General features: G+C 45.3%; 1 protein-coding gene across 4 annotated transcripts in view; it reads right to left on the bottom strand.

Annotated features, from left to right (window-relative positions):
• Window positions 1-1,507: 1,507 nt before the first annotated feature.
• Window positions 1,508-22,995, bottom strand: part of FGFR2 (fibroblast growth factor receptor 2) — a 105,534-nt gene continuing 84,046 nt past the window's right edge. For 3 of the 4 annotated variants that reach the window (XM_065923451.1, XM_065923450.1, XM_065923453.1), the window contains 8 exons: window positions 20,502-20,623; window positions 18,345-18,455; window positions 16,858-17,048; window positions 10,169-10,291; window positions 9,537-9,607; window positions 8,115-8,252; window positions 6,348-6,453; window positions 1,508-3,192 (listed from right to left, as the gene is read on the bottom strand). In XM_065923451.1, coding sequence (XP_065779523.1) covers window positions 3,028-3,192; window positions 6,348-6,453; window positions 8,115-8,252; window positions 9,537-9,607; window positions 10,169-10,291; window positions 16,858-17,048; window positions 18,345-18,455; window positions 20,502-20,623 — 1,027 coding nt within the window. In that variant the 3' untranslated portion in view covers window positions 1,508-3,027. Of the gene's footprint in view, window positions 3,285-6,347; window positions 6,454-8,114; window positions 8,253-9,536; window positions 9,608-10,168; window positions 10,292-16,857; window positions 17,049-18,344; window positions 18,456-20,501; window positions 20,624-22,995 lie in introns of all 4 variants that reach the window. The other variant, XM_065923452.1, reaches the window with a different exon arrangement.

The raw sequence follows: 22,995 nt of genomic DNA on the forward strand, positions 1-22,995 counted from the left end.
GGGACACCATTGCCTTCTCCAGGGGATTTTCCCGACCCAGGAATTGAACCCGAATTTCCTGCATTGCAGGCAGATTCTTTACCGTCTATGCCACCAGGGACGCCCCCTTGATGATGAATTTAATTCTAAAATGAAAATAGCTAATGGTTGGTATAGGACTACAACTTACTTCATCTAATAACAATATAATTTACATTGTAAAAGCCATAGACTGCTCCTAAACAGTCTCAAAAATATAGAAGATACATCATGAAATTGCATGAACATGGAGCATCAAGTCCTTCCTGAAGTCTGGCCAACCAAGGAGAGCCCGCTGGTGAAGACGGCCAGAGGGCTACAGAAGTCTTCCTTAAAAAGGCTGCTTTCACCTATTTTTACTTTTTTTTAATTGAAGTTTAACTGATTTACAATGTTATCTTTTTCTTTTTTGGCTGTGCCACGTGGCTTGCAGGTTAGTTCCCCAATTAGGGATTGAACCCAGGTCACAGGATTGAAAGCACTGAGTCCTAACCACTGGTCTGCCAGGGAATTCCCGTGTTATCCTATTTTTTATTTATTTTTATTTATTTATTTCCGTGTTATCCTATTTTTTAAATCTCATTCTTTTAGGTGGGATTATACCCCTGTCCTGATAATAAATAATGCAGATTGGCAAGTGCAGGACGAGGGCTGAGGTCACTCTTCAGTTGGCTGGTGAGACCCTCGCTTCACTAATAGCCTCAAACAGAACAAAGATGCCAAGGACAGCACCTTTGTCTTTTTTTTCAAGAGAAATATTTTATTCTAAACTGAAAAGTTGACTTCTGGCCAAACATGGCACTTTTTAAACCACCAACAGCCCTAGAGGGTTCTGAGAGCATGGCTGAAGTTCAGATGCCAGATTGTTTTTGTCTTCTTCTGCTGGTGTGAAGGCTGGCAAGCTGATCTAATGAAGCCTTAAAAGTCACAGACACATATTTGTCAACAGGCAAAATGCCGTTTCCCTCTTCAGATTCTTGGTGGTATGGAAACAGTACAATTATTTTAAAAATCTGCTCAAGTTGTCTTTTTGAAACTTTGAAGCAAAGTGTAGTTTCCATACATCATGAGGAAGGCAGCTTGAAAGGTTTCAAGGTGCCCAGTATCCAGAGCTTCTAAATGTCTCCCCTCTGATGACCTCCCATCCTTAGAACATCTGCCCAGCCACAAAGCTCTCTCCCATGCCCTTCATTTGTTCCTCCGGGAGCAGCTAGGGTCCAGAAAGGAACACAGACTTCCCTGGGGTCCCAGGAAGCAATGAAGCCAGGACTTGAATAACCTTTTCTGATTTTCCACTAGATCCACCTGTCCCAGGTACTGCTGGGTCCTGGCCAAGCCCTCTGAGAAGTCACCTGTTTGAAGCAACAACAGACCTCCCCAGCTCTGCCTTCCTTCCGGGAGATCACACCACGCGGCACCGAATCAATGCCTTCGAGCACGGGAAACCACTTGGTAAGACACGAGTGTTAAAAAAATAAGCCGCATGACATTTATTTTGTCTTGTTAACATTAATATCTGTAGAAACATTTTTATTGTCAGTATAAAAATTAACAGGTTTTATTAAATACTTTCTCCAATTTCATAACACATTAAAAATCAGTGTCATCCGCATTCATGTCGCATAGCCAGAGCAGAGTGAAAAGGTGTTTTGAAAGCAAAACACAACACGTTCATACAGAACGAACACCATGGCAGTAACATGACGCTGGCATCGGGCGGGATCTTTCAGTGAGGTCCTGCCAGAGGAGGCGGAAGCGATCCCTTAAAAAGATGGAAGGATCCCCCAAACTATCAGCAGAACAACAGTGTTACCATTTTCTCCGACGGGGCATGAAGATTCTAAGAGACTTCTCTGTTGCCAGTGAATCTGGAAGCCGTGATGAAGATTCGCCAAAGAGAATACAGGCTAATCTGATCAATGTGCAACTTGGCGAGGAGGGGGGCAGAAGGCCAGCATCTGGACAGAACATTCTATTAGCATCTCGATGAGAGTTCCTCCTTTGAGGAACGGATTAAGGCATCTTTTTAAGAGAACGCTGGCACCGTTTGTCTTGGGAAGCCCAGTGAAAGGTTTATGGGCCCAATGACCAAGCTGCACCAAAGCAACACACCTTCTCATTAATGGGCCCTTTTACGGGCAGTTAGGTGGTTAAAGGACAATCATCTGACAGCAGAGTTGAAATACAAATAAACCAAAACTTCACTTCCCCCAGATTAGTCATATTTTGTAAATATTTCTCCTTTCAAAGGATCTGGTAACTAGTTAAGTTCAAGCAAGAGATTAACTAGTCTGGTGCGCTGCCTGCATAGAAATGCCACTTAAATTACCAAAACAAGAAAAAGAAAAAAAAATAAACAATTGTTTTGTATATTACCAATTCATTAATAAATTAATGTCATATCATTTTTCCCTGAAAGCAAAAGTACTTTTCCACCTCCGCTCGGTGAAAATTAAGAAATTCTGTGTAAGAAACAGCATTTAGCAAATAGCTATTTTTAAAAAAAAGAGAGAGAGAGACCAATTTGCTAGGTGCGCTGGGACATCCATTTAAAATCAATACAAAAAATAATTCCTTGTAAATATATAATATATATTTATACATAATTTGAATATATTTACATACATCCAGCACCTATATACTGCAATTGTGCTCTGTAAGTGTGCGCTGACATATATTTTCTCCAATTATTACAAAATTCACAAGGCAGGCAGAACGTGTGTTTGCCTCGAGTCCGGCTGGTCCACAGCCGGTACCCACAGTGGGTCACGAGCATGTGGTGGCCGATGGCAGTCCATTGCCCCCACAACCTTCTTGTTCTCCTGGTGAAGGTTACAAGTCTCCAACTGGATAAATTCTTTACACGTGTGCCGATCATTTTTCCAAATATTTACTCCTCTGATCCATATATACAAGCCAAGCCAACAGGCTCCTGGAGGCAAGGCCCCCCTGATCAGTACAGCTAAGTTCCTGACGCCACCCTGTTTGGGGACAGGGGGCCAGGCCCATTCATGTTTTAACACTGCCGTTTCTATGTGGATACTGAGGAAGGCAGGGTTCGTAAGGCATGGGGTCCGGAGAGAAAACAGAATCATCTCCCGAAGAGCAAGAACTCCTTGTGTCAGGGTAACTAGGTGAATACTGTTCAAGAAGCTGACTGAGGTCCAAGTATTCCTGAAAGAAGGGAAGAGAGACGTTTTATTTCATCTCGGGTCAGGATAACAAGGTGAATACGGTTCGAGAGGCTGACTGAGGTCCAAGTATTCCTGAAAGAAGCGAAGAGAAGACTTTTATTTCAAACACAGGTTCTTGGGACGTTGATATGGGAGTAGGGACAGGATGGGGGCACCCCCAGCAGGGAGAGACCCACCCAACCCAGCTCCCGCAAAGACCACCTTGAGACCCCGACTTTATCTCCTCTAGGTTACCCTTTAATAGTTACAAACTATTGCCAAGTGGGGAACCCTAACACCCAGCCGAGCGGTCACCTCGATGGGCAGACCCCAGGACTCGTTGATAGACCACACAGTTCAAATCCACGCCCAGCAAAATGGGGAAGATGTAAGAAGCTGTGGAAGCCCAGGACATCTTTCCAGCACTGAGACCCTGAATATTTATGTCACAAATTACATTTTACTATTGTAGCTTCTAGGATAATTTAAGGGGAATATGTCTTCATTCAGCGGGTAATTTCACAGATGCAATTCATTACTCTCAGAAGCTCTCTGAGTTGAAAATGTAAACAGGTTCAAAAAAGGCTTGGATAGACTCATGTGTGTTATATCCATAGTAGACAGCAAAAGAACCGTTTAGGAAAACGCAGGTTACATTTCAAAGTTTTGCAGGTTTGAAATTCAAAAAGGGCTCTTCTGCTCCCTGAAGCACTTAGTGGTGTTGCTGCCGGGAAACCTACCCAACGGCCCCTAATATTTCTTTCGACTTAAAACAGGTGAAAATCCTCTACCTGCTCTTGTGTGGCCGGTGAGCTAAGAATGGCTTTTAACATTATGAAATGGTTGGGAAAAAGAAAAAAAAAAAAATCAAAAGAAGAATAACATCTCATGGTATTAAAGTATGTAAAATGTCCTAAAATTTAAATGTTAGGGTTCATCCAGTTTTATCTGAACATAGACACATTTATTTATTCATTTACACAATGTCTGTGCCTGTTGCTACAGAGATCCACAAAGAGGCCTATGAAGCTGAAAATATTGACTGTCTGGCCCTTGACATAAAAGGTTTGTGAACTATGAAAAGATTTCTAAACTGGGCCACTACTGGGTCTCACTGCCGCATCCAGGCTAGCATGCTGGGGTGCTTCTGCTCACACCCCCAAAAGCCAAGGAGTATACCATGACACGTGGTTCTGCTGAGAAGGGGACAAAAAGTGTAGACCACAGCACAACCAGCCTCGGTGTTATCAGAGAAGGGCCCACAGAATGTTGGTGACTATACATTTTAACAGACAGGAAAAAAAAAAAAAACCCAAACCACCCCTATAATTCATCACCAGGTTTGGCAAGAAAAAGAGTCCCCATCCAAGAAAGGGGGATGTGTCAGCTCCAACAACATCAGCATGAACCACACGACTGGAAACAAACACGCCCACCACATCAAAAGGAACTTTTCTGCTTACAATGATAAAAAATGAAATTTTGTCCTAAATGGAACCATTTTTCTCCAGCATGTGGTAATGATTTTCAGAAGGAAAGAACTTCGATTTTTATATCCGTTAGACAATATGGCATTCTGCTTTTTTTTTTTTTTTTTTTAAATTTTAGGATGCTAGATGTAAATTTCAGGGTGAAAACAGGCCCACTTTAAATGTAAATATATAAATAAATGGCATAGAGCATGGACACAGGATCATTAAAATGGAACTTTAGTGCTTTTTCAGTTTCTAACTGAAGCCATAAATGTTCAGATCTGATAGGGGGAAAAAAAAAACCTAGGGATATCAGTGGATTCCAAGTCTAGGGTTAAAGGAACTTATACTAGAAACAACAATTTTGGCAGGAGAAGAAAGTTGGTTGTTTTTTTTTTTCCCCCTTGAACTATTCCTTTCCTTTTAACTTCTGAAGGTCAGCTGTATTCATTTAAATGCAATCTTTCCCTTTATCAGCCACAGTCAGACGCACAGATAATATTGCTGGCTTAAGGCTTCAAATCACAACATTTAATTATTTTTAAAAAATCAATCTGAACTATTAAATAATTATTTTAAAATAAATATGTTCTTTTCCTTCTAAAATGTTTAGGCAGTTTTAACCTTTTCTGTTGTTATTAAGACAACTATGGGGATTTTCTCCCCTTGTCTGGAGGAACACTGTTCTATATCCTCATTAAATACTATTTCTCTCTATTGTGGGGTTTTTCTGGCCTTGATGGGTTTATCATCTTTCCTGCTCACATCACTTTCTTTCCACAACCAAAGATCACTCTGTCTGCATGGTGAAGTAGCCACGGACATGGCTGAGTGTGGACAGTGAGTGACAGAAGACGGTTTCTTTTGTTGTTATAGGTTATAACTATTTTATAGAAAATACATATTTTATCAAAAGTTTTCACTTATAAATCCTGTAAGTCACTCTTTAAAGGAGTGACTCTGTGCATGTTTACACTATGATCACACAGGGTCATGTAGGTCTATGTCCTGCATTATATAGAAGCTGGAATGGCACAACTTCACTTCATCCTGGCAAGTTCATTGGTAATGGACCATCAGCAGCCCTCAGAGTACTGACCGGGAGCCCTCAGAGTACTGACCGGGAGCCCTCAGAGTACTGATCGGGAGCCCTCAGAGTACTGACCGGGAGCCCTCAGAGTACTGACAAGGAGCCCTCAAGAGTACTGACCAGCAGCCCTCAGAGTAATGACCAGCAGCCCTCAGAGTACTGACCGGGAGCCCTCCGAGTACTGACAAGGAGCCCTCAGAGTAATGACCAGCAGCCCTCACACTAATGAGCAGAGCAAGGAATCCAACCAGCACAGAAACCCCACTCCTTCGCACTCAAATCCAAATGCTGCAGCTTTGGACATTTCTTTCCCCCTCCCCATCTTCCTACACACACACACTGTGGACCCACCACCCACAAGCCACAGTGAGGGGCGGCCTCAGGTGGGGCCCTCTGTTTCTGCTTTTGTGAGTCAGAACTCTCAAGATGGAGTTCCAAGAAAATTCAGGGTTTGGGAGGAACACAGTTTCACTCTGTCCAAGCCCTGGAACAATGATAAACTGTACCCCAGACTCCCACTGGGGAGGCTGCATTTCAAAAGCTGCACGGGGGCTCCCCAGCAAGGACCCTTGGCTTCTGGAAGGAGGCACTTACCTCGTTGGTTGTGAGTGTGAGAATTCGATCCAAATCTTCTACCAACTGCTTGAAGGTGGGTCTCTGTGAGGGCACCGCATGCCAGCAATCTCTCATCATCATATACCTGGAAGAGATGGATTTCCTTGGTGAGTTAATTCCCTGAGGACCAGGGGTGTGGCTATAAGCCACTCTTAACAATCAGTATGGAGAGATGTCCTCAATTATGAAAATGTATCAGAACTTCCCTAGCAACTGAATTAGGAGGTGGTGATCCACTCTGCCAGAAGAGGTACTACTTAGCTCCTCTGAAAGGCACTTTGATCTACAAAAACACCACTTTATCCAGAATGCTTTAGGACGGTATCTACACCATCTAAAAAGACACTTCTGGGAACTTTCTGGTGGTCCAGTGGTTAGGACTCAGCGCTTTCACCACCAAGGACTGAAGTTCAATCCTTAACCCGAGAACTAAGATCTCACAAGCCATGCAGTACAGCCAAAAACCCAAAAAAACACTTCTATGTGTTTTCCTGGTTGACTTCTGGTACCCCCGTAGCAGTGACTTACAACATGGCATCACATGTCCACACTTCTGGACATTGTGGGAAGAGCCAGGTAGGGGCGGGTGGAAATCCAGTCTTCCCTCCCCACACACCCTGCCAGGACCAAAGCTGCTCTACTGTTATCTGCCCGACACTCTGGACAAAGGTTCCTCAGTTTCGAAAAACTGAAGTTTGAAAAGCACAACATTAAGGCAAGGTTCTTATGAATTAACCTGTCGTCACTGGGCTATGCCTTCACTTCCGGATTAACTCTTGGACAGGCCTAGCTTCCCAGGCCTTATCTTGACGATGGGTTTCGACAGACCCTCTATAGTAGAAAAAGCGCCAGGAATGACAAGGAGCACAATAAATGCCTTTATATAATATACTATAAAATGTGACCATTCATCTGACGCCCACTACGCACCGCAAAGCACTCAAGGGATTACTGATATAAAATCCCCATGAAACAATACCCAAGAGACCGCAGTCTCTGGAAAAATCCCTCTTCTTAGTTGACAGTGGGAGCTGGGAGGAGAGACTCCTTTTCAAAGCACTGATTTTGCTGCACAAGACGCTTGTCAACAACACAAGTAATTCCACTTAAAGTACAGGGTAGGTTTTGCTCGAAACCAGTTTTATAGTCAGATCAGGATTAATACACTATATTAGCACCTGGACAAATTTTTAATCCTCTGCACTGAAATATGGGTAAAATATAAGTAAGCAGACACTAGTTCATTCACCCTAAGGGCTGTGGTTGAAATCCATCTATAATAGCAATGGTCACAAAGAGGCTGCAGAAGCACCCACTCTCTACTCACAGTGCAGAGGCCACACACCACTCATGAGAAATGGAGGCAGCCCCATGGATCTCAAGCTTGTATATGAGGGAAGGCTTGATGCATCTTCCTTTTGCTCTGAAGAACAGCAAGGACAGCACAGCGGCCCAGGAAGATAACTGTGGGGCTCACTGTGGAAAGCTGGGAGCCCTCGGCCAAGCACCCAACACATCCGTGGTGTAAAGCTCACTCCATACCACCTCAGAAGGATGCTCTTTCTTTTGGACAGTCAGGCCTGTCTGAACTATCTCAGTTCTGGGATTGAGCCCAGGAAGTCTCAGCAATTCTTTTTCTCAGGACATATTTAAAAACCTGGGGGCCTTAGGAAACCAAATCAGCCAGGAGAAGCATTAGTGGCATGGTGGGTCCCCTGGGACATCAGAAGAGACAACAGCCCTTACAGTTCGTTGGTGCAGTTTGCTGGCTTGTCCATCCTATGTCCCTCCTTAAGCAGCTTAAAAAGTTCCTCCACGGGAATCCCTGGGTAGGGCGAGCCCCCTAACGTGAAGATCTCCCACATTAACACCCCGAAGGACCAGCTGCAAAGAGGAGAGAAAACAGCATTAGTAACCCATCTGAATCATAGAAACCTAAACACACCCAGTTAAGAAAACAAACTCCCCCTCACTTCTTACGTTCAAAGACAAATGACCAGGGCCCTCCTATAGTCCATCCAACCTGCCTTCCTGCCCCCAGAAAGCATCCCCAGATGACAAAGAGGAGATATTCTGATGGGATTTTCCATCAGCAGGCAACAGATAAGTGATGGTAAACCATCACTCTCTGGGGAGGGTGGGGAGGGGAAACAGGGATGGACATTTGGTTCTTCCTTCCTCCTTCCACCACTTTCAAACAAAACTCTTCGTCTTCATGCAGTATTATTAACATGAGCTTCTAAGCTGGAAACACACCCTCACTGATTCTATTAGGGTAGGTTTCAGAAATGAAACTGCCTTCAGTTTTGTATACAGCAAGAGAAGCAGCTCACTGCAAAACTGGAAACCATAAGGCCCTCTTTCTAGGACTGCTGAAGAGAACCAGTGGCCACGGCACAGGCTCCATGCCTGCCCCAGAAACCCTCCCACCCACACAAGTAAGAACAGCTCAGCTGACTTTTAACTTTTGGAATAATTATAGATTCACAGGAACTTACAAAAATAGAACAGTGCAATCCTCTGTACCTCTCACCCAGTGACTCCCAGTGGTAACATCTTTCCACCAGATTTCCAAAGCTAGAATTCTAAAACACTGCTTAGAGCCTAGCTCTGATAGTATTTTTAGGATGTATCATAATTGAAATACTGTAGAGTTTTCACTTTATTGCTGTAATGTTATCAAGGCTGCAAAGACGAGGTTGGACATTTTTCAAAGGATAAACAGGGAGTAGGCTCTGTGGAGATCCCCTGAGTGGCTCTCGTCCCAACCAGCCTCCCCCTGTAAGGACAAACCCTAGGATGGGGAAAATACGACAAACCGCTCTCAAGAAGGAAAAGTTGAAGAGCACGAAGGACATGCCAACAGCTTGGCAAGTTAGATAACAGCTTTGTACTTGCACATCCGTGAGTAAGTTCAAGGGGGGAGCTTCCGCTCTGGCAGGAGCAGGTTAGCAGTTCCACCTCCCATGTGCTTTGAAGCCAGGCAGATTAGTAACAGAGCATTGGTTACCAGCCTAGCAGAAAATCTGTCCTTTCTAAGGCTGGCTCCTGCACCTTCTCTGCGTGTGTGAAATGCAGCAGGCATCAAAGAAGGAAGGAAGGCGAGGAACAGACAAGATTTCTGCAAGTCAACCCCAGGGAGAAGGCACCAACAAGGGAGTCACTCACACATCACTCTGATGGGTGTACACTCTGTCGAAAAGGGCTTCGGGAGCCATCCACTTGACCGGAAGTCGGCCCTGCAAGTGTGGAAGAAATGTAAAGCCCAGTATATTAAAACCGGTTTACTTTAGCAGCCCCAACCGGGCTGTGCCCTGTTTATTTTAAGAGCTGACACTCTAATGGTTTTTGGTGGAGAGTCATTAGCGAAAAAATACACTCCAAAGGGACTACGCAGCGTGTGGGAGATGCACAGATATGGACATGTTGATAAAGGGTTGTTTCCTCATGATCATACATCTTCCCCAGCACGTTGACACACCCTGGCCCATTTCTACGTGAAAATTAACCCAGAAACTCCCAAGGTCCAATCTTTGCTAGGGAATTTCCAGATGAGGAGCCTTATGAAGATCCTAGAGGCTGATTATTCAGTATATAAGACTGGTTCACATTTACTAAGAGTCTTAACTCTTAGCAAGAATTAAGCCTGAATTTGTTTATTGAGAAGTTTGTAAGGAGTAATGCAAACGAGCGGGAATAAAAAGACATTGGTCATTCTAGTTCTGAACATCATCTTTCACCTGGAACACTCCGTGCCACCCCTCCAACCCTCTCCCACCATAACATCACCGTAGACTCACATTTGTGGTCTTTTTGTAATAGTCTATATTGTTGATATCTCTGGCCAGTCCAAAGTCAGCTATTTTCATCACGTTGTTTTCTGTTACCAAAACATTTCTGGCAGCTAAATCTCGATGAATGCACTGAAATAAAAAAAAGAAAGAAAGAAACTTGTTTCAAAATGCCACAAGGATTAAAAAGGTAATATAGGCACTTCTTATAATGTAGACAGAAAACACAACTGAAGTCAAAAATTGGTTTTTCTTTTCTAATTAAAGACTAAGGCCCCAACTATTTCAATGAGTAGAGGTAGATAAGAAGCCACATGCCTTTTTAACTTCAGTTGACTGGCAGCCTTCACACTGTGAAGACTCAAATGCAATTTTTTTCCCTCTCTGCAGTTCAGGACACTGTTTTCTTGCTCATTTTTGAGGCTGTCCCCCTGCTGAGTTCCACCCCATCCCTTCTCTTGGCTCACTCTCCTCCTGTCTCCCCACCCCTTCAGATTCCTTGGCTTAACTCCTCTCTCCCTCAAAACAGAGGACCTGCCCCATTAATTTTATGTATTTCCATACATCCTCATGGCTCCCATTCTTAGACACACAGGAAAGATCTTCAAATTCTTATCTATATCCTGACCGCTCTCCTGGGATCCAGATTCTCACTTTTATCAGGCTACAGGGCATTGCCACATCCCTTTGGCACCTTAAGTTCAAGGTTTCTACTCTTATCTTCTTGGTCTTTTTCATACACACCTGTGACACACACACCAGAATTCTTTACAAACTCCTCCCGAGTTTTGATTTAAACTCCCAAATGCCTCTCCAATTTGTCCACCCAGCTCCACTCCCCCTGCCACCCGCTTAGCCCAGGGTCTCATCACTGCCCACCCCCATCCCCTACAGACGGCCACACTATCTGCACAACAGTGTCTGTGCTTCCAGACTCAGCCCTATTGCATCTTCTTTTCTGTTTCCCTCAAATTTTGTTTCCGAAGGAGTTGGTCACATCTGTTCTGGGCTTACATCAAAATCACTGCCTGTCTATCCAAATCCTCTGTCCAGTTCTCACCCAACACCTGGATCCCACAGAGGGCCCAACCTATGTCTGCCACATACACAGGGGCCCGGCACTGAGATGCTTTCTACAGGGCAGCCGATTCATGGTTCTAATGTGACCTCTTCAGCCTCAGAAAGCTCTAGTCCTTATAACTTCTATATTTCCTTTCTGCAAATGATATGCTTTTGTAAGCTGTTGAAAGCGTTTTAGTTGTACTTTATTACGCCAAAATTTCATCAGTATACATAGTAATTGAGGTCCCAAAAACCTCCTATTTTTGGAAATGGTAAGGTAGACAGAAGTAAACAAACATCCCTAACAAACCCTTTTACATAGGTTCTGGGCAAAGGCAAACTATTATATGAAGGAGAGACTCCTAGCAACCCCTCTGATATGGGTGAGATGGGGCTGGTTTTAGATAGACACTCTAAGAAACAGGCCATTAAAAAAAAAAGGAGCAAGCCAAACTCTCCCTGAAGAATGAATTAGGAACCATTCTTTCCTGCCCACCCTCCAACTATTCCCTGTTTTCATCCGCTTCGGTGGCCCCTGGAGGGGCTAAGGTCATTGAGGGGAAAGCAGGAGAGGCCCACAGGCTGCCCGTGCCTGGCCGGAATGGAAGCAGGAAACGCAAGAGCTCCCAGAAGCTGCCCGGGGACCTGGTCGGGGCGGGAGCCGGGTTCCTGGTTTTGGAGGCCTCTTCAAATGGAACTTCCAAGTCCTGGGCCAAACTCTCCCGGTGGTGTGCTCCCCGCCGACAAGACTGTGCGATTGGCAAGCCGTGCGGTCAGAAGATTCTGGCTCCCTGTGCATGGGGCTCCGACCACACATAAGGGCTCAACTCTGAGTCACCATGATGGCGACCTCCATTTTCACTGTGAAAGCCAGAATCCATCACCAGCCTCCTGCGTCCCAGGGGGCTGGGAAACACCAAAGCCCACCCTCTGGGCTGAACAAGAAGAGACTTGGAACCAACGCCCAAGAAAGAGAAAATAATCAACGTCAGGCCAAATTTCCATCATCTGCAGAAATCTGAGTTGTTCTCTAGCGCGGAGCTGGCCATTTTATATAACTAGAGCTCTTGGAATATTTGGTATTCCATTTTTTTTTTTTAAATAAACAAAGGTCAACGTGTCCCTAAGGAAGGAAGACCTCTATGACCCTGACAGTGTGCTGGATGCTGTGCACAGTTGATCACATTAAATTTCCAAGGCAACTTATGAGATGGGTGTTATCATAGCCATTTTAAAGATGAGGAAGCTAAGCTTAAAAAAAAAACCAAAACCAGCAAAAATAAAAACAGCTGTTCAAGTTAAACACCTTGGAGGTTTAACCGTGCTTAAGATTTTATTAAAAAAATTAGTGTACTTTGCACTAAAAATAGAAAGGCTTACACAACTGGATAAGGCTCAAATACCACATCACCCATTGTATAACTGTACACATCACAGCATCTTTTAACTTGTCCATCTTCAGCTTAAGCGCAGGACTGCAGGTTCATCTCTACACGCCCAGCAGAGAGCCTGACCCCGTCAATGTCCATTGAACTGAGTTTCTCATTACACTCCATCACCAATGAGCCAGATGTCACAGCCAACAGTTCCTCAGGCGGGTCTCTAACAAACGCACCACCCTCCACCGGGACAGAATACGTGTGGCAGAGCTAGGATCTGACCTGTCCCCTGCTTCTCCATTGTCCACTATCAGAAATAAGCCCTCCAGTTTTAGAAGCAGGTTCTACTCAGGGTACCATTCTTAAGATCCTCATCTAGAACCTGCTCAAACCTGTTCTGGGTCCTTAATTACAGGTGGCCTTTGGCAAAGAGCTTTGGAAACATGACTGCAAAGCCTTAGGAAACAGGACTCTGTCCCCTCTACTCCACCCTGGGTTGGCAAATGAAGCCCAGCACGGAGCATTTCTTCTCATCTTCTTGGTCTTTTTCATATACACCTGAGATATACACAGAGAATTCTTTACACACTCCTCCTGAGTTCTTTTTGATTTCAACTCCCAAATGCCTCTCCAATGGTCCTTTTCTTGGTCCAGAGAGGCAGGAGTACCTGAGAGAAAGATAGCTGAGTAGAAAACCAAAAGGCCAGGTCTGGGTCCAGGCTCTTTATTCTCTGAACTGACGAGTCCCCATCTCAGAAATGAGCACAGTGACACACACATGTGGGCTCAAAGGTTTCCTGCAGTTTCCTAACAGCCCCCAGCATCTTTACCCACAGGACAGGGATTATAAACACACCTGTTTCTGAGTTATTCTGGGGTTGCCGACAATACTGTATGTAAAATGTTCGCTCCGGGCCTGGAAGGACACTAAGCTCTCAAAAGTGGTAGTGATTAATAGTATGATTATTACAATACTACTAATAAGAGTACTTTCAGTTTTCCATTCTAAAATGTATTCTTTTCCCCATTTTGCAGAGTTTATCGGATCCTCAGTTCTCTCTTCACCACACCACAGAGCAAAGCAGGAAGGCTCTGATCCTCGGGGCCAGGGTATAATGTGGGTGGTGGGGCGGGGCAGGACCACCATCATTCCACGAGCCAGACTCAACCATCTTCTCTCCTCCTTCTGCCTTCCTGAGACACCTCTATGGACCTCTGTGAACCACATTCTGGGTTTCTTCCTCCTCCTTTGAGGCTGCCTCCTCCATCTTTTCCTGCGCTTTAAGTCAATCTCTGGATTTGAGAGGTTTCTCGGGGTTTGACTCCAAGCTTCTGTTTCTGCCTCTCGCCAACCTCCCCGCCCAAGGTGAACTCATCCATTCCCATGCCCTGAGCCTATAGCTTCTTCACCGGCTCCAGTGTCTCGCCCAGCCCCCCAGAGCTGAGCTGCAGCCTTCAGTTTCCTGGCGGACATCCGCCCTTGAATGACCCTCGGACATACCGGAAATGCACCTGGGGTTTCCCATGGGAATCAATTCCTGCCACCGCCCCTGCCCCTCCCATCTTCTTCATCCTGATGAGCTGTACCTCCATCACACCACCGTCCAGTTTCTCAAGGTGGAAATCCAACAGTCATCTTTGGTCCCTCTTTCTCTCCCTCCCATATCTACTCAACCCATTAACTGTCTCGATGGCAAAATATATCCCAAACCAATCTACCTCTCCAGGGTCTATCGGAGCCAATAAACCTTAGCCGAAACCATGGTCACAAGTAGTCAGCTTTATACTGCGAACCTGATCCAAATCACTGCCGCTTGGAGGGGAGAAGGAAATGGCAACCCACTCCGGTATTCTTGCCTAGAGAATCCCGTGGACAGAGGAGCCTGGTGGGCTGCTGTCCAAAGGGTCGCACAGAGGCAGACACGACTGAAGCGACTCAGCATGCAAGCATGCACTGGAGAAGGAAATGGCAACCCACTCCAGTGTTCTTGCCTGGAGAACCCCAGGGACGGGGGAGCCTGGTGGGCTGCTGTCTATGGGATCTCAGAGAGTCAGACACGACTGAAGGGACTTAGCAGCAGCAGCAGCCCCTTGGAGGTTTCCCCAGTGCCCAGAGCCAAGTCTTGCCTGGGGCTGTCACCTTCTGAATGAGCAGGGCCTGCCTCCACATAGCCTGTCCTTCTGCAGGAGGGCTCAGCCATCACCTTTGGTCCCCAACCCTCCCGAGTCCCCCCCTCCCCGTTCCTGCCCGCACGCCAGGGGCTTCCTCCACAGCACGATTCTCGGCCTCTCACATGCTTATGTTTATGCCCATGTTTATTGTTGATTTCACCTGCTGTCTCCCACAGTGCCTGCTCCAAGAGGCCAAGGACAGCGTCCATTCCGGTCACCTCACAGGGAGCCTGACCCAGCGCATCAGGCATCCGAATCAGGAACACTCAGGCATATTTGCTGAAGGACTAATAAAATGACCAAGCCAGCCTTCTACCACTTTGTATCAGGAGCAGTTCCCTGCTGAGACCCCAAAATCTACCCCCCTCCACACCAGAGCAGGAGGACAGAGCAACAAGGACCAGAGAGTGAGACCAGGCAGCCTGCAGGCAGGATGTCTTCCCAGGGTTTTACTTAGCAATTGTTCCAAGCTACAGAAGAGGTATAATAGAACAATGGATATCCATGTGTGCCAGATTCAATTCTTATGCTTCCTTGCTCTCCCTCTCTCTCTATCCCCAGACTCCCCACACACACTGTTTATGGCTGAACCATTTAAAAATGAGTTGCAGACTTCATTAGCAGGTATCTCCTACTGTAACACAAGACCTCTGTCACTGCCCCCAAATTTAACATTGAAACAGTCACATTATTTAATATGCAGTCCACATACATGTTTTAAATGTTCGTAAACGGTTTTTACAAAAGCTGTCCCCCTATCTCCCGCCCAGAACAGGGACCTAGTTCAGGATCGCACACGTACATTTACTTGTCATGACTCTTCAGCCTCTTTTCATCTGGAACTCTCTCGGCAGGATTTTTTTTTTTTTTTTTTCGGTCTTTTGTGACTCTGACATTTTGAAGCAATGTCTTGTCAAATGTCCCACATTCTGGATCTGATTGTCTGAGTCGTCAGCTGGCAACGTCTGCTGCACACATACACACACATACACACGCATACACACGCACACGACTCCATCCTGTCTTGGTTTCCCAAAATCTATACATTGGGAGATTTTACAGGAAAAAACAATTTTTTTAAAAAAAATCTTCAACTCTGGACTCTTGCTAAGAAGAAAAACCCAGAACACGTGGTAACTCTGGCTGTGTTCCCACCTGGCTACAGACAGCAGGGGCCGAGGTGCAGCGGGGCCCTTCCTGAATCACTAACGTGGTGTGACGTGACAGGGGCCGCCTTGTCCCATCAATGACCGTCATGGCCAAGATCCAGTGGGGGGACAGAGGGTCCACGCTCACCAGAGGCTCTTACTTCTTTGGGGACCTGAGGAATTACTGGTGTTTCATGACACTCCAGAGCAGATAAGAACAGGCCCACCGCTGCCCAAGGAAGAAGCTGTGGACCTTCCCCGAAGTGTGGGCCAGGGAAGGGTGCCTGGGGCCAATCCAAAGTGCCCCAGGGAACATCTGGGCACCCGTCTAACTGCTTTCAGAATAACTCACATGTTTCAAGTTCCAACTGCGTGCAGCATGCTCGGAATGCAAGTGATTCACCTCAGGGGACCCGGCCAACTTTTAACCGCAGAGGGTCACCTCGCGAAATGAGACAAAATAAATCCAGAGAATACCTGGCACTCGATGCTACCAAAACACCCCATCATTTGATCTCCATTCCTAGAATCTTTAACATCATTTCAAACTCAAAACCCCAGGGATGACACCCAAGGTCCACGTCCAGAGACTCAAGAACCACAAAACAAAGCCAAAAGATGGTCAGCATCAAAGGCAGCACCCCTAACCCCACTGCCGCCCACCTGGAAAGCTGGTTCCCCAAAGGGTGCTGGCCAGCCCCGTCTCTGAGAAGAGACGTCTTCTCTGCTCAACTCTGGTGCTGCTACAGGTCTATGACGCAACTCTGGCTGTTCAAGAGTTCATCAAACCCCAGTATGAATAATGCAAGACACATTTTCCAGGTTGTACAAGACAGGCCAGGGCTTGACTCGGCAAACGAGCACATCCAAACGGCCTGTTCTCTTCAGACATTTTTCACTGGAATCCAGCCAACCGAGGAGAAGGGGAAGGACTCACTTTCTGGGAAGCCAAGTACTCCATGCCCCGGGCCAGCTGGTAGGTGCACGACACCAGGTCCTTGAAGGCCATCTGCTCCTCGGGAACGCGGCTGATGTCATAGGAATACTCCATCCCGGGTGGCCTCCGGGCGCGGAGGTATTCCCGAAGGTTGCCTTTCGAGGCGTATTCGACGATGACATAGAGCGGCCCTGTGGATGGAAAATGCGAGCTGGAGAGGCAGCGGACCCCGGAGCTGCCCTGGGGCAGCTCTGCCAAGGAGTTCTTAGTTATTACAACCCAGTGCTTTATTATTGCCTTCTAATTGCCCCCCAAATGACAACCGACAGCTGGTCAAGGTGGACCCAACAGTCTTTCATAAAACAGAAATGCTTCAGTGAGCGCCCCTTTCTTGTCATGCTCCCTCTTGGAAAGCAGCGACTACCTTAAATTTGCTGCTCTCATTTAATTTTAACGATTTTACAAACACCTATGTATCAATAAACAATGTATTATTTTTAGCAACATCAATGAGTAATAAAGACACAGCTTTGCACCATGATCTTTCTGGAAGCCAGTCAGGCTGATAAAAAATAGATCCAGATCATTCCATTCAACACTTACATAGATTCTATCATATAAATATACCATGCTGTATTTATCCATTCCCCCGATGGGTTGCTTTCAGGTTTGGGCCATTGCAAATGTTGTGCAATGAACACTGCAAGCTAGTGCATGGCTCCTCACACACACATGCAATAATGTCCCTATGGCAGAGACCAGCCTGTTTTTGCGTGTAAATGTTACTGGCACACAGCGAGGCCAATTCATTTCTGTATTGTTTGTGGCAGCTTTCTCACTCCAGCAGTAGAGGTGGGTGGCTGCCACAAAGCTGAAAATATTTACAATAACCCTTTACAGTCTCCTGACTCCCGGTAGAGACCTCACAAGGAAACTGCCAAGGCAAAAAACAGGCATTCTAAGTTTATTAATTATCATTAAACTGGTTCCCAAAGTGACACAGATCATCTGTGAGAGAAGCCAGGGTTCTCACTCCCTGGAGAAAGATAACATGTCCTTCCTGTCTGTCTCCCCTCTTTAAGGCGACTCCTGGGGGCTCACTCATAGCAAGACATGGTTCCTCAATCCCATTTCAAGGGAAGAACTTGTCAACCAAAATGCAGGATCTTACATTGGTAACCCTCTCTTGGCACTCACTAAACAAAAACATAACAAGGTGGCCTTTTCCAAACACCCCCTAGGTTATGTCCCAAAAACAGTAGGACCCTATAGGCCTTCACATCCAGGGTCGCCCAACATCCACCTTTCCCCCTACACCCCAGACATGGTCATCAGGAACACCTTCCTGAGGGTGGTTTTAAAAAGAACTTTAAACACGTACTTAGGAGGCTCTAGGAGCAAGATCTAAACATCCATATGCTTCTAAAATGACATGGACTCTGAACCCTGGGTTACGTGAATGAATGAGTTTTTTTCCTCCTACTCACCATCCTGAGTACAGGCTCCAAGGAGATTTATGATATTTTTGTGTTTCCCAATCATCTTCATCATCTCCATCTCGGACACCAGATCAGAAAGGTCTTTCTCAGTGGCATCATCTAGAACATTAGGTAAATTACGGATCAGTTTTGCTACTATTAGTTGATGAACATTTGGTTGAAACAGCATGAAATTGAACTTCTGAACCAGAAAAGACTTTCCAAATCACCTCTCTCCTCTTACTGGTAAAGCAGGAAATGCCCAGAGAACTGCCTTCCTCCGTGTCAAACAGCTAATTTGGGGTCAATAGTGTCAAAAGTCAGGACAACTGCATACGCCTTGAACGCTAAGGCCAATTCTTTCCCAGCAAACCTCACGGATACAGGGACATTCTTCTCTACCATGAAATAATTCCATCCTCTGGCAGATCGCAGGTACCTCAGAAAACGACATCAAATTTCATGGGGCTTGAAAGCGACTGTGAGGATTCTGTGGAGGAGGAGGAAGGGGAGGAGATGGGGGCATTTCATACACTTCAGATTTTTTCTGGATCACAGGCTGCTAAGCTGAGCCCTCAAAGCCCACAGGGCATTCACAGATAGATGCAGGCAAGGACGAAAGTCCCCGTACCAAGGACAAAAGTGTGCGTGTGCGTGCGTGTGTGTGTGTGTGTATGTTTGCGCGCTCTCCTACAGCTTGAGGGGATGAAGGTTCTCGCCTTCCATGGGCTTCCCAAGGGCCTGGGATTCCCATCCTAAAATAATTAAAGTTTTAAAAACCTCTCTGCGCCATAATTTCAAACAAGAACAGGTTAGGTCCTGCATATCCTGGCTCGCAGTTAAGCTTCCAAAAACTGGCAAGATTCTTCCTCAGGTACCTGAATTGAACTAATTCAATATGGGAAAATCTGGGCTTACTCCCAAAATGAGGATAGGTCATGGATAGAAGCCATGCTGCATAAAGCTCTTTTGGCTTCACAAAAGGAAGAGCAACACAAGTGCCTGGAGTGTAAAACCCACGCGGACGCCCATGGAGGAGTGCACACGTGGCCCTCAGAGGGAGAGGCTCCACTGCGCAGACATGCGGGGTCCTCTCAAAGCTCCGAGATGCCCACTGGATATGAAAACAGCCACAGCTGATGTCTGTGGTTCTCCCAGGCATCACACACCAAGTGGGGAGCAGCTCAAAATGTCCTCGTTTTCCTGGGGAGCCATTCAGATCCACAGCTAAGGAAATACAACCAAAAAAAAACACCCAATACCTTTCCAACTATTTCTACCCTGCTCCCTCCTCTCAGGAAGAGATGCGATGACTCAAAATCCCACGAAAGAAAGAAAAAGCCTGACTCCTGGGTGTCCACAATGCATGACACTCCCCCCCCACACACACACACACATTCTGAGAACAGACCTCTCTGCCAGGACATGTGGGAAAAACTCTGCTTGGGGTGTCTTTTCTGAGATGCCTACAATGGGCTTTATAATGTAACCGTTCCCTATAACTCCTCTCATAAAAGAATACTGTGGGAAGATGAAGTTAATGGTTAAAAGGTCTTCAGGCTCCTTGGCTGTAGGCATGAGCAGGGTTGGAAGGTTAACACAGAAATGTTCAGGCTCCCACGAACGCCTCTCAACGTTTACATCTCTGGGTCATTGCTCACCCGTCCCTGAACGTGTGAGCAATTCTGTACCAGCATCAATGCCGTGAGCTCCCTTTTAGCTTCCTAAGCGACTCCCCCAGATCAGGGCCAATCCTGCTCTGTTCCTCTTGCAAAGAAGAAAGAGTGGCCTCCTCTCTCTGAGCCTTCTTGGTTCCCCCCAAAAAGGCCAACTTCCCTTTATTTGTAAGCTAAGGTTTGTATTCTGAATCCAAGTTACCAACACTCATCTAAATTAATCAATCCTATGTGAGTCAATGCTTTCTAAGCATTTCCAAATATAAAGGGAATGAGCCACCACTTTCTAACAGAACTGGCTTTTCTTTTTATTAAGCGCACACTGCTCAAGATAAATAGTCTGTCCGAGATGCTGATTTATACTGAAAACTTCTCAACCCCTAGGTCAACTATGTGCTCTTTGACCCCGTGCCATGATAGAGTTCACACAAAAGGAACATTCTTGATAAGGCGACCCCCCTCTCCTCCCTCCCCACACCACCCCCCTCACCTTTCAACATCTTCACGGCCACAGTGACTGCTTCCTTGGGCTTCTCCTTGTCAATTCCCACTGCTTCAGCCATGACCACTTGCCCAAAGCAACCTTCTCCCAGGGGTTTGCCCAGCGTGAGCCTGAATGTGTAAAGAGAGGATTAGTACACGGCATCTGGTACAGCGAGGGAAATTCCAGAACTCAATATAAAAATCTTTCAGCAGCTTACAAAAGCATGGAGCATTTATCATATGGAACTAATGAGACTTGGGGAACACACGCGCTTGAGTATTTTCTTAGTGACGTTTTAGGGAATGTCAGTGACTGCTGGAACAACTATTGAATGTCACATTTGTATTCTTGATTTATTTTCTTTAAGGAAAGTATCCTTGCGAGTCAGGTGGTCAGCTTTCCTAAGTGCTAATGAGGAGAAGCTTTGATCTTGAGCCCATCGAATATTTGTAATTTAGAATGTCTCAAAAAATACCGTTAAACTTTTTTTTTTTGTCTCTGTGAGGTGATGTCTTTAAAAATCACTATTATTTAAATACCAATGGACTTTATGGTCACATCCTGGGCCAAGTTACAAGATATGAATCTTAAACGCATTTCAAGGAATCTCTGTTTTTTCATTAAAGGAAAAAGAAAACTCTAGAGAGAGGGGGGATTTTTCTGACATATTAGTTTAGAAATCCTTAAGACTACCCAAAATTAATAATGAAGAAAATCCAAAGTGAACACAACAAACTAAATTTCTAAGGTCAGAAGTGCTACATGCATCATGCTAAAAGCTATACAGACTCCTTGGACATTCCAAAAACCAAAAGAATGGAAGAGACTTTGGAATACTTAAAAATGTGGTTTTTTCATTTAAGTATAACACAGCAAAGTACTGAGCTGCCACTAGTAAGCAGTATTTTTGGTAAGTACGCAATGGTTTGAAAAAGTTAAAGCAAAGACCCAGGGTAGCTGGTGCTATGCTGAGGTCATTCCCTTCCTACCCTGAGCTAAAATTAAATTTAATATCTTGGCAGAAAATAAACATTTGCATTGGAAAAATGGCTAATTTATGTCCTATTGCCCTGCTACTACAAACATAACAATCCTTTCTTTGTACAACGTCTGTCTCCAATCTAATAAACTGCTTCTAAATAGCCTTCATTCATTGGAAATCTGCTCCACCTATGGTTGTGCTAAACACTATTTTGAAACGCTTAGCACTCAGATTTTCCGCACTCAGGGTACTCCGGGTGGGAGCTGACAGACAGACTCCCACTGTTGCCGGTGGTGTCACAAGTGGCAAAAGCTATGGCTTGAACGTGGGAGCTGCAATTTCTTAAAATATGATCACAGCTCCCCGACTCAGTCCTATATCCATAGGAATGTGCACAAGAACCCACCAACTTGTTTAGTCAAGCCCTGGCTCATGAGAAACACCCCCTTCTCACACTCCACAGGTGAAGAAATCATTCTTTGCTTCTTTCTGGTGCCTCACTGGTAAGAATACAGTAAACAAGTCCTGAATGAATGAATGAACAGCACAAAAACAAACTGGAAGTCACTTTCGTTAACACTCTAACAAAATGACACCGGTACAATAATTTGGCTCTAATTTATGGCATATATTAATATCTCTAAATGAGCTGTTGGGAAACAAAGCCGGTTGGAGTTGTGTGAGTCAAGGTTCTAAGTGCCATGTAAGCTACCTCTCCTTCCAAAGCAAGGCTCCTCATCACATCCACTCTCTGAAAAAGCTTATCTTTGTATTTCCAAATCTGTCCATGAGTCCCTTCTCTAGTCATTAGACACTTCTCTGACATAACCTCAAGAAGACAGTGCAAATATCAAGACTAATAGGGTAGCTACACATAAGCAAGTCAAAAGCTTATTCCAGTTGATTCGATGCAGATGTAGAGTCAGCAATTTCTACCTTCCATTACTCTCAAGCTGGTTAGACTCTAATCACTACAAGAGAGACCCTAGAAATGAGCTGACAGCCCTTCAATGACCATCATATTCACTTCAGAAGGTAAACCTGGGGGCTGGCCCATGGCTGGAAGATGGAGGGCTGGTAGCCCAAGATTTGTCCACTGGCTGGATGCCCATCTTGCTGAGATTTGACGTTCAGATCTCACCAGTTATGAAGGGAAATTCACATGAGCCAAGAATTGTGCTCAGTTCTGGGAGGTCTGTACTATGACCTTCATTTTACAGAAATGAAGTTCAAAAAGAATCAGGTAACTCATACAAGGTTGCCCGGCCACTGGCTGGCATAGCCAGGATTCAAATCCAGCCCAAGAGAATCCAAAGTCCATAAACTTGAAGCCAGACCAAGAAATATACAGCTCTCAATAATGCCTTCACCAGAGCCCAGGTAGCCACACTTGGACTGATCTAATTGGAACACCTCTATATCACCCAATAAGGAAAATATTATGAACCATAAGAAATTCAATGGCAGGTACCATATTTGAAGATTTTCAGCCCAGTATTATATCAATAACTATTAAAA

Source organism: Muntiacus reevesi, chromosome 2, assembly GCF_963930625.1.
Source record: "Muntiacus reevesi chromosome 2, mMunRee1.1, whole genome shotgun sequence".
NCBI lineage: Eukaryota > Metazoa > Chordata > Mammalia > Artiodactyla > Cervidae > Muntiacus > Muntiacus reevesi.